Genomic DNA, 12,223 nt, shown 5'->3' on the forward strand with positions numbered 1-12,223 from the left:
AAACAGAAGGACCCAGCAGACTGTAAGATCATGTACACATTCCAGAAAATGACTTAAGACCCGAACCTCACTAAAACACTTTTTTTTTTCAACTCTAGAAAAAAGAATAATAATACCGGCTTCTGCAACCTAGAGGAGAACACACGTGTAAAGCTCCTCCCCCGGGTTTGGCCTCAAGCGGCGCTAGCCCTCTGCCTGGCGCTTGTGTGCCGCCCCAGTCTGGCAACCCGCGGCTGCGGCTGGAAAGCCTGGGAGCGCGGCTTGCGGAGGCTCGGGCAGCAGGAGGAGCGTGTGAGCTGTGGGCGTCCCTTTAAGAGCGGCGGGACCGGCAGAGCCTCCGCCTCTCTGTCCGAGGAGCGCCGGGCGGTCACCTGGGGCTGTCGGACAGCCAGATCTTGCTGTGGTACTGGCGCGCTTGCCTGAGGAGTTAGGAGACAGACCCCGTCGCGAGGTGCTGCGGAACGGTCTCCCAGCGGCTCTCTGCTGCGGAAGATGCAGGAGCGCATCTGGGCGTTGCTGCTGCTGCTGCTGCTGCTACCGCCGCCGCTGTGTGGCGGCCCCCCGGACAGCCCGCGCCAGGAACTAGAGCCTGAGCGCGGGCCTCTGCAGCCCTTCGACCTGCTCTACGCCAGCGGCGTGGCTGCCTATTACAACGGGGAATACGAGCAAGCGGTGCGCGACTTGGAATCGGCGCTGCTCAGCCACCGGCGCCTGCGGGAAGTCCGCACGCGCTGTGCCCGCCACTGCGCCGTGCGCCGCCCTCTCGTGCCCCCCGGTGCCGGCCCCGGGGCTGAGCTGCCCTTCTTTCGCGCCTTGCTGGAGCGGGCGCGCTGCTACCGCAGCTGTGAGACCCAGCGCCTCGGGGGACCCGCGTCCCGACACCGCGTCAGCGAGGATGTGCGCAGCGACTTTCAGCGCAGAGTGCCCTACAACTACCTGCAGCGGGCCTACATCAAGGTACCCTGGCGCTGGCGTTTCCACACCTAACGCCCCCTGTGGCTCTTGGATGTGCTCTTGAGTCCTCGGGTTATCTTAGTATTGCACTGCTTTGCAATCTTTCAGAGTGGATTTCTTAAGCATCTGTCTCATGTTTATGAATCTTGACATCTATTGGCCCAAACTTTGTACTAGATGAACTTGGGCAAGTCTTTCTCTGACTCTTCCTCTCTCTAAACATTAACTTTAGTCTCAAAAAGAGGGCTGTACTGATTGGATAATGTTTAAAGCACTCATTTAATACAGCTGGGTCTATAATAAGCTTTCTTCTCAAGAATCATTCTTGGTATATACCTATTCCCATCTCTGTCTCCTCTCCCTCACCAGTACTATACTCCAGTCTGCATCTTTTCTGGTAGGTTTAACAGAATGTGTTTTCAAGATAGCAGAGTTAAAAGTAAATGTGTTCCTAAACAAATGTTTCTCTCTCTCTCTCTCTCTCTCTCTCTCTCTCTCTCTCTCTCTCTCTCTCTCTCTCTCTCTTCTATAAAAAAGTAAAGTTCCAGATTACAGAGAAGAAATGCTAGGGCGAGGTGAAGCTCTGAGGGACCATCTCATTAAAATTATCCACAAGTGCTGATTTTTTTTTCTCCTTTGATGGAAGCCTTCCAGTTCCTGAAGTTTTACATTGGACTGGATTACGTGACATCAGATGCCCAGGGCTCTTATCTTTGTGTACTTAACATCCATGAAGTTAGTGTCGGGAGGAATACACTGTAAATTGGTCTTATTTCCCACATCCACAATTTTGAAGATCTGGATGCTTCAGCAGAGAGAATTTAGAATGAATTCCTCACACCTGCCCACTCACCCATGTTACTCCAAATTTACACAATTTCTCCCCACTCCTGACTTTCTGTTTTAGTATAGCAATGTCTCTTCCCAGCTGTTGGAGGAGGGGCAGCTCAGGGGGTTGATTGGTAGTGCTACAGATGGACCAGGCTGCATTTCTAAGGAGAAGAAAATATACATCATGTTCCAACATTGACATGCCTTTAGCATTGACATGCCTTTGAAGCTTATCCCACAGGTCTATGTTGTCACTGGTCATAGACTCTCAGGTTTACAACTGTCAGAGGAGTTATGAGGTCTCAACTGAGACTTTAAACTCTCAGTGTGTTGTTTGTAGCTTAGGTCCCGGAGCTCACTAGATTAGTGCCTTGGGCAGGAAAGAAGAAAGCCCAAATGCTTTCCAAGATTTGTCTCTTACATGCTTGTGCCTCCTATTGAATTTGCTAAGGCACACATAAAGTATAACCCTCCTTTCTTTTAAGTGAGTGGAAGTTTGGAATGGTCTTCCAAAAACCAGTCAATTCTGGACAGAGAAGGCATCTTGAGTACCTGACAGCAGAATGTGGGTTCTGTAGAATGGTCTTCCGGGAAGTCTCAGAAGTGAGAGGTTGGCCATCTTGCTGATGATTTGTTCACATGTATTGGACAAATTTTCCTTTCTCAGGTCTGGGGAAGGAATGCATATTCATGTTTGGGCATATAAAAATAACCATGAGGTAAATGTCAATATGTGGGTTTCTTTGGTTCTATAATTATGTTTGCTACACTATGAATGTTAACATTTGTCAGCCAGTCTCAAGCTCTTGTAACCTGGTTGGAGGTCAAAGAAGGTGAAGACATAGATTTAACAGGACTCAAACCTTTGCAATTAACTGTTTATAAGATCAAGGCACACATGGACCCTGTTGTGGTTGTAGTAATGGGCATTGTCTGATGAACCAATGATGTTGAAGAAATCCTTTCATAAATATTTGGCATCATCTGTTCATTTGTGCTCTACTAGCAATATTTCTAGGGGCAGAAGCAGGCTTCCATTTCACCTCCACTCGAATGGGCAAAGTCTCTTGCTTGCACATAATTGATAATCTCTTAAGAAGGAAATATTTTTATCCATTTGGAAATTTGCTTTGTATGGCTGGAGTTCGTTAACATCTAAAAAATGCTTCATCATAGTTCTTTCCTCACCCGCATCCTCTAAAAATTCTACAATTTTAGTTTTTGCTTGCTGTCCAGAGGACTTTACTCATAAAAACAATACATACTAGCATTTGAGACTAAAACAACCCTCATAAATGTAAAAGAACATCCCCAGGCTTTGACATATCTGGATTCTGGTGTGTTAACTCACTGATAGGATGAGTTCCTTACACGTACTTGGGTCTGATCATGGTGCCTTGTATTGTTGAATTACTTTTGCCATCAGTGATCTGGTTTGTAGTTAAAAGTATAATCCTAGGCCAAATTGAATTCATTGAGGATCGGAAGTCTTCATAGAGCTAAAAAATAGTTATTTTTAGCTAGGAAGTTCACAAACTGCAGAAGGTCTTAGGAGGTACTGCTTCTCCCCCAAATCACGGTTACTGAGCCACCAATGGAAACAGATTCTTTATGCTGGTATGTTGGAAATGGAGGATTGAAAATTGTGATATTGAGACCCATGAGTGAGATTCCTTTTTGCACAGAAAGTAATTCCCAGAAAAGGAAAGGAGCTTACTCAGTGTCATGTCTGTGGTAGCAGAGCAGTCTGAGTTGATGCAATGAGCACGGACCTGGGAGTTAGGAGCGCAGGCTCTGCCAATAGATACTGGATCCAGTGCTTGCCCTGCTATGCCCTTAGCCCGTGGGATCGCCTCAGGTTCCAAAGGATGCTGCATTCCCCAGGGCTCTCCTTATGCCAGATTTGGACAGCTCCAGGGATGAGTAGAGTAAATCCTTGCCCTGTGGGATTACAGACAACACTTTTCTCTGAAGGCCTGCTCCATAGACTCTTCCTTGAGGCCTGTCATGTTGGGAATTTGCCTGAACAGTTATGAGGCGGCAGTTCCGCCTGGCTCCTAGCCGCACCCTTTTGGTGTGTGTGTTAAGGCAGAGTGAAACTCTTCAAACTTTTGATTTTATCATTTTAGATTATAAGATATAATTCATGCTCCACAGCCTAAAACCTAAGGAATAGTTTTTATTGTAGTTTCTGCTGAGAAACTTTCAGTAATTTTCCCTTACTACTAAACAACGCCCATATAGTTTAATTCAGCTTCAGTTCCACTCAAATTCCCCAGTTCTATCTCCCCCAACTCTGCTACCTTCCAGCCAAAGGGAACAGCATCTGACTTTCTTGCATCTTTTGCCATTGTTATTCTTCTTAGGAAGCCTGCAGGCTCTGGATTAGGATAGATAAAGAGACTAACCTAAAGTCTACCTTCTCCAATTTAGCTGCATGAGTGTGAATACAGTACATAAGCTTTTTGAGCTTTAGTCTTCTTATCTGCAAAATGGGGAAATAATAGGACTACTTGCGTGTTTTAGGTTAAGTTTACCAGATGACTGATGTCAAGTGCCAAAAACAGGGCCTATTCCCAGCAAACATTAGATATGTGTTTATTCTTATTACTAGTTACAGTGGTAGCTTTTCCTCTTCCTTCTTTACATTTTCAAATCATAACTATCTTAACATAAACATACCTATCTCTATGAGGCATTCCTGACTCCCTTTGCAATTCCCAGAAGTTCATCATATTTCCCTTTTCTGAATATGTACAGGAGGAAATTTGTTCCTCTTCTCTCATTTTTTCTTTCATTTTTAACATTACTTTGGGAAAATTGGTATATCTGTTCTCAGTTATGTGAGCTCCTTGAAATCAAGAATGACCTTAGTTATTTTTGCATCTCTAAAGTAGGGACTCCCAGATCTGGGTGATTATTAGATGGAACTATTATTTGTAATATCTGGGGCATTAAATATGATTTAAAATTAGTGCTTTATTAGGGTCAGTAGGTCTCAGTTGGGTCATCAACAACCATATTCCTTCCAAATATCTCAGCTGGGATCCTAGGTGTAAATACTCAATATTGTGTGTTGATTGAATCATAGCTTGGTTCTATTTTCATGAAATAGTGTTAAAATTTCTGTGTGGTGGCAGAAAGTTTTTATTACATCAGTTGTGTAGATTCCTGGCTGGTTAATTGGGAGAGAAAGTTACAGGAGTGTGGACTGTGGATATCTCACTGTTTCCTTCTTGCAAGTTCTGGCTAATGTGGCAGTCTCCTGCCTATACTCTCCAGTTTTTTGTATTTTAGTTCATATTATTTAAAACTATGCTTCAGAAAATCCTTGGCACATTTTATTTGTTTTATGTATATTTGTGGAATTTAAACAGATGTAAGAAAGAGATTTTCCTTTCTTATCTGTGTCCTTAATAATTATAAATTGTTTGAAAGTGTCTGCTCTTTTCTCCCCCTGTTGCTAGCCTTTTAAGAAAAACAAACAAACTGGTGGTGTTTTTTTCCTTTTTTTTTTTAAACCTAAAGTTAGCTTTCTCCTGCATGTTTTGTTGCTTGTATTAGTGTTTGTGCCATTTGGCTTTTGTTATTCTTCTTGGGACTAAAAGGAGGGAAAAAAAGGAAATGGAATTTAGTCAATTCTCTCTCCCTCCCAGAATCATCTTCCCCAAATCCCTTTATCTTGGCCACTATTAATTTTATTAGTGGTTGGTAGAAAAGAAAAAGGTAAACTCAGATTATTTCCTCACTCTAATTCTGCTTACTGACTGCTTTTGCTTTTCTAGAAGGAATGCCTTAAAGAGAAATTGAAAACTCAGACAACTGTCTCATACAGATCCTGTGTTGCTCCAGAACCCTTAATTGAACTATTTTTACCTGTTTGTTGAATTATTTCAAATAAGATGTTGATTTTGTCTTTCTGAAATAGCTGTTCTGAAATTATTCTAATGGTTAGTTCCTCAGGAGATGAGACTTTCTTCTCTCACACATAATTGAAACATCTTTGTGCTTGAATCATCAAAATGTACTAGTCACCTTATTATGTCCCACTCCTTGGGAAGGAAACCTGGGAGATGCTTTGTCTTACCAGTTCCTGGGTCTAGTGTGCCAGAATCACAGTTATTTCCTCATTGGGGTTGTCCATCTGTGGGCTGGTCGGTCATCTCTTTATCAGTCATCCAGTTTCTTATAAATGCTACATGTCACGGAAGCTTGATTCAATTAGATGAGAGCAGCAAACAACTGTCTACACCCTTTCTCCCTTTTCTGCCAGAGGAATCAGGGATTCCTTTACAGGTTTTAATAAAGGAAAATGATAAACCACTTTCTCTCTCTCTCTCTGTCTCTCTCTCTCACCGATCCCATCTCTGAGAATCAAATGGATTCTATCACAACATTTTCTCATTCCATCAACTCCAAAGAGGTCACTACATGAAATTTTTTTAAGAAATGTTTGATAAAATGTCACCTTGCTTTATGGGTGAGATTTGATAAATATGAAAGGTGAGCAGGGTCACCTATAAAGATAAGTCTTTGAATTTGGCATAATAGTGGTTCTTTTGGTTCCAAGGAATTGATTAAGCTATGGGTTACTTAGAAGCATACATCTTTCGGATGAAAGGGACCCCGCAAGAGCATCTTCAAGTGCAATAATGAATTTGGGGCAATGAAGTAAGAATGAGAAAGTGAGGGTAACTGTTTTGTTCAAGAAATGTAATTTAGCAAGTGTAGCATTGGCAGTTATTGGATCCATAAACAATTCTGTATCTTGAAGGAGTGCCAAAGATATTGAAGGAATCTGTCACTACTACTTTACACACGATAACCCTGGCCTTAGATTGACAAATCAAGGAGGGTCAGCAGTGGGGCTGTGTCCAGAATGCAGGTTTTTTAAGTTATAGTCCTGAACTCCAGCTAAACTGTGTGGAGAGGGCATGACTGCCTCTCAGGGGTGATCTGTTGATCAGAGTTGCAGGAAGGCCTTGAGTGAACTGGTGGCCTTTGCAGGCAGAGAGAACACAAGTCCCATCTTCCCGTAATACCCCATCCATCCTGCATTTTCATTCACATGGTACGTAGGCCATTCAGCCAAGAGTCACAGTCGTCTGGTGGAAAATTTTGCGTTTCTCATTAGGAATAATAATTCCTCTCTTTCTTTTTTTTTCCACTCAGCTTTCTTGTATAATTCTTTTTCTGTCTTTTAATTCATCCTCCCTTTCCTGCTGTCTTTCTGGCGATGTAATTTTTACCAGACAGATCTGGCCATCATTTGCCAAAGACCCAGACCAATCTTTAAAAAAGATGATTTGGAGTCAGCCTCCTGGGTGGTATGCCTATGTGCTGTGTGGGATTTTCTATTTTTAGTATCGAAGGGGACTACCAGAAGAGGCTGGTTTCACCTGATCATACTCTTTTCTGCTTTACTGTGCTGTGTAGATTCCTATACTTACTTCCCTGCTTTTTCTTCAACTCCGTCCCTACATTGCCCTGTTGGTGGTCTCCACAGCACGAATACCTCTGAAAAGGAGGGAGTTAAGCTGATCATTGGGGAAAGAGAAAAGAAGATACTAGTAGAAGCAAGGTCAGAGTTCTGGTTATGATAAAATGAAAACCATCGAGCTTATTTAATTTAATAAGCAGTCACAAGCATCTGTGTCTTTAAAATGCTTTTAGGTCCCATTTCCTTGCATGTGTTGACAATGGATTGGAGGAAGATTTTCTCCAGCTCCCTATTTTTCTGCAGCTGCTCCCCGCCTTATCATGAAACATTATTGCTCCATCATCCCATTTTACATATGGGAAGACAAAACCTAATGAAGAATTAAGTTGCTTACATTTAATGTGTTTAATAGAAGAGCTAGCATTAGAATTCAAGAACCCAGAATCCTTTTCACCTCTGTGACATTGTCATTGATCACTATTTTCAAGAGCCATGCTAAAATAAGCTCCCTATCCTCGGTGAACTTACCTTTAATAAATACAGGATTTTAAATGACACATGATTTATAATACAAGACCACAGAGGAAAGTGCCAACTATGATGCAAATTATAGGACTTTGTTTTTTCTTTCCACTTTTACCTATTCATTAATGATAAGTGAAGTAACTTAACCTTAGAAATAGTAACCATTTCAGTCAGTTCCTTGTTCTGTGGCTGGCTGTCTTTTGTGACTTCCTGTGAATCAAGGTGGCTGGACCAGCATAATGATTTAGGTTCCTCAAGCTGTGTGATTCTGAAGTGGAGGCTGTCAAGGATAGCGTTTATGCTGAGATTGATGCATCAGGGAAGGAGATGAATTAGATGGCCTGTGTCAGTTTATAAAATTCTGTCTACCCATGAAATTTCATAAGAAGGGAAGAGTTACATCCAAATGGTGAATAGGAAGAAGAACCACAAACAGGTTTAGTGGGTGATATTAAAATGGGTCTATTTTACAGAGGTAGATGCTAGTTTCCAAATAAGTGTTTTGAATATAAAGATGAAAGCTGTAATGGAACCTCTATGTAAAATAGATTGAGATAGAGCCGAGGTATTCATCCCCCTCATCTCCTTATCTTTCTGAAGCACCCACATTTATGGGACATGAGAATTTCAGCCATGTAGCCAGGTGAGGTGGTACTCACTTGTAATCTCAGGTACTTGGGAGGCTGAGACAGAGGGATCAGCCTCTGCAACTTATCAGCCTCTGCAAAAAAAAAAAAAAAAAAAAAAAAAAAAAGGATGGGGGATGTAACTTAGTAGTAGAGCAATTCCCAGTAAAAATATAAAAAAATAAAATAAAAAATATTAAAGAATAAAACCATCCAATTTTTACAAAAAGAAAATACACTCCCTCCCAAATAATTGAGTTTATCCTGGAGTTTAATGGAGAATCCAGCATTAGAATTCAAGGACTGTGGGCTGGGTGTGTGGTGCAGTGGTAGAGCACTTGCCTTGCATGTGTGAGGCCCTCAAAACACACACACACACAAACACCAAAGAATAAAATAAAATAAAATCATCTCAACTAACACCTCTATGCCATTGCTATTATTTCTAATACACACACTGAAAATACAAACTCAATAATTTTAAAATGAAACATATAGCATGCCACTTACGTTATTTGCTAAGGGAAAGAAACCCTGAAAAAAAACAAACATCATCTCATTATGCAATGATATTCCTTACACTGCTCTTCTACCTATTTCTAAGAAAACCTCACAGCTACAATCTAAGTCGATGCGAGTGCTGTTTCCCAATAAGTCTAATGAAAATGAATGAGACAGAAAATAGTCTTTGGAAGAGAACTGAAGGAATAAGAGCCAGAAAAAGGAAGATCCAAGAAGTCAGAGTTTCCAGAAGTTTAGGGCTGTCATAATGATCCTGCTGGAATTCATTATGTGCAAGTAATGGATTCAGTTTTTGTGCAAGGAACAGAACACTACTGTTGTTTGTAGGGTATTTTCACTGGGACCCTGGAAAGGAATGAGTAAGAGCAAAAGGTATAATAAAATAAATGAATACAAAACAAAAAAACTGCGAACAAACCCTGAAATACAGGAAAGTTATTTGAGCCAAATTTGATTTATGCTTCTTGCTTGAATGCTAAATGTTTAGCTTTAATTCTGCCAAGATCAATAGGCTTGCAAGGAGAAATCAACATTCAGTGAAGAATCCGGTCACAGAGAATTACCTTAATACCAGATTTGATTGTCTATCAAAATGCTCTCAAATGATAATATCAAAGACTCATCTGGTAGACCATACAAATTATTTCCCACTGAAGCAAGACTTGGTTCTTCATAATATTTTTAAGATAAAATATAGGATTAGCATTTGATTCTAAAACAGGGCTTTTATAAAATTTCACCAGGGGCAAAGACTTTCACAGTCATCATTGTTTCTGTAGGTTTTCCAAGGGCTCAATTAAATAGTGAAGTCTGCAAGTTTTCAGGTCAGTAAGTACATAAGCCAGCTAGAGTTTCTCAACCTTGGTGAATATTTCAGGGTGAATAATTGTTTGTTGTGGCATGCTTTATTGTGAATTTTAGGATGGTTAGCAAAATCACCAGCCTTTAGTGCCTAGATACCAGTAGCAACACCTTCCTGCACCCAAATAGTGATGATGAAAAATGTTTCTGTGTATTGCAAGGTGCTCCTGGAAAGTCAGAAATCACCCAAATGTAAACCAGCGATGTAAACATTTAGCCATATTTAAGATGAGTGGACATCAAATTAGACGAGTACAATTCAAGTTTCAGACAGTCTATACTGGATGACAATCTGCTCATTGATGAATCATGATATGAAAAATTTCAGCTTTAACTTGATGTCTTTGACAAGAGGAAGTCTATGGGGAATAGAGCTTCTCTCCCAGATGCAATGTACTGTGCTTATATCTTGTTTCTGGACCTCCATGGCTATACTAGTTTAGTTTGTAGAAATGATCAGAGGATCAGGCTCTGCTCTGTTTATTGTCCCAATATGACAGAACAGGTTGCTTTAGCAATGCAAAATAACACCTCTTAGTTGTAAGCTCTCAACTCCAGAATTAATATATTTCTCATTCAACTTGGATAGTACCCAAACCTAGTCATTTATTTATTTATTTATTTAGCAAGCCAAATACAGGTTTATTGAAGTTGAAGGTGGAAGTAGCATTCCATAAGGTAGAGTAGAGTGGGCGGAGCAAGAAAGAGAGGCTCAAAGCCCTGATGTTTGGAAATTAGTGTCTTATACACTGAGCTCTGAGGCATTCATTCTCTTTCCTATACAGACTTGATTGAAGACCTTAGCTCCCATTGGTTACCTTATGATACTTCATTAAAATAGTGTCCAGTTTACTCCCATTGGTTACTTTAAAAAACCTAATTAGCATACTGTCCACTTTACCCCTACTGGTCATTTTAGAATACTGAAGCTATGGTGGGAATTATGGGTGATAAGTCTCAGGGCCAGAGTTGTCATGGTAATGGGACTGATTGTAGACAGGGAGATGAATTATCAGGATAATGAGTTATCATGATGACTCATCTCCCTTTATTGTCCTCCAGGCATTTTTATTGTACCCTGCCTCTGCCATCTTGATGTCCCTGAACTCCTCTCCTAACATTTACCTCTGAGAGATGTGATTCTAAATTTCTTTTTGTAAACCGAGTTATTTAAAAGTAGTCCACTGCAAGCCTTCTTAGGTGTTTTGAAGTTAGCTCTGTATCACATACAGTTTTAGGGATTGGCTTGTCTTAAATAAGAAAATGTCAACTTATAGAAAGTCTGGGAATTAGGGAAAATAAGAAGAGATCAGAGGAAAGAAGAAATGAGACAGAAGACAGAGAGGTGGACGGGGGAGGGAGGGAGGGTGAGTGTGGGTGTCAAAGAGAGATATAGAGGAGAAAGGATGGAGAGATGATAAACAAAAATGAAGTAAAGGAAAGCAAGAGCAATTAAATTTAAGCCCACGCAGAGTCTCAGGCATGAAAGGAAGCTGCCCAAAACAAAACTTGGAGTTTGCACAGTCTGATTTCAATGTCTCTGTAATAAAACCAGTGAGTCAAGAGCAGATGTTGTTCTTTCTTCAGTGTTTTATCACCTGCACATCCATACTCCATTGAGGCACTTCTGCCCTGGTAAAGTTTAGGGGCCACAGAGCCAGTCCCTATCCTCATTGAAGGAAAAGAAAAGAACCCTCCTGGGGAGACTCCACATACACAGCATTGAGAATCTACCAAATGAGGTGATCCCCATCCAAAAAACAAAACAGAAGCAGAAAGAATGCCAATAGAAAATGTCAACTGCTAATTTACACTAAATTATACTGCTTTCAGCAGTTACAGAATATATTGAACCCTTTTAGATGTAATCTCGGTTAAGCCATAGAGATACTAAGATGAATGAAACTCTTTCCAACTACTTTAAGTACTTCGCAGTCCATTGAGTGAAACAAATGTGTATATAGCTAAACTATTCACCCTTCAGATGAGACAGGGACACTCCTTGGTAGTTATACAGTGGCAGTTCAGGGATCATTTCCATCAAAGCAATGGAAAAGATGAAAAAATTTATGGTTTAAAAGAAATGCCAGTTGAAGTCCTAGTAATTTTTATAGGGAAAAAATAATCAAGACTGTTGGAAAAATAGATAATAAAACATTGAATTAATTTAATCACAAGTATAAGCATTTTTAAGAACACATTTATTTCATATTTTAAAAAATGTATAATATCCTGAATGTTGAAAAGTCAGTGTATTGCAGTAATGAATAAAACAATGGCTTTTTGGGAGTTTTGTTACTAATTATAAAGCATATTACCTGAAAGCTAAGTTCAAATCAATTGTGGTTTTAGTGACTTTTTATATTTTTTTAGGGAAATGTCATTTTGCCATTTGAGGTTCTTTGAAATTGTAGGTTTATCTTAATTTTTCCTTTTATTGTTTTCCAACTTTTCTTCTTTGTGT

At 40.4% G+C, this 12,223-nt stretch overlaps 1 protein-coding gene across 2 annotated transcripts in view; it reads left to right on the top strand.

Moving 5' to 3' along the window:
- The first annotated feature begins 219 nt into the window (after nucleotides 1-219).
- Nucleotides 220-12,223, top strand: part of P3h2 (prolyl 3-hydroxylase 2) — a 151,968-nt gene continuing 139,964 nt past the window's right edge. Inside the window, exon 1 of one of the 2 annotated variants that reach the window (XR_006855716.2) lies at nucleotides 220-957. Coding sequence is in view for 1 of the 2 variants with exons in the window: in XM_046462544.2 (XP_046318500.1) it covers nucleotides 493-957 (465 nt within the window). In the remaining variant the exon portion in view is untranslated. The remainder of the gene's footprint in view (nucleotides 958-12,223) is intronic. The other variant, XM_046462544.2, reaches the window with a different exon arrangement.

This window comes from Marmota monax, unplaced genomic scaffold (assembly GCF_021218885.2).
Source record: "Marmota monax isolate L192 unplaced genomic scaffold, Marmota_monax_Labrador192_F-V1.1 WCK01_AAM20220418_F8-fsc00100, whole genome shotgun sequence".
Classification (NCBI taxonomy): domain Eukaryota; kingdom Metazoa; phylum Chordata; class Mammalia; order Rodentia; family Sciuridae; genus Marmota; species Marmota monax.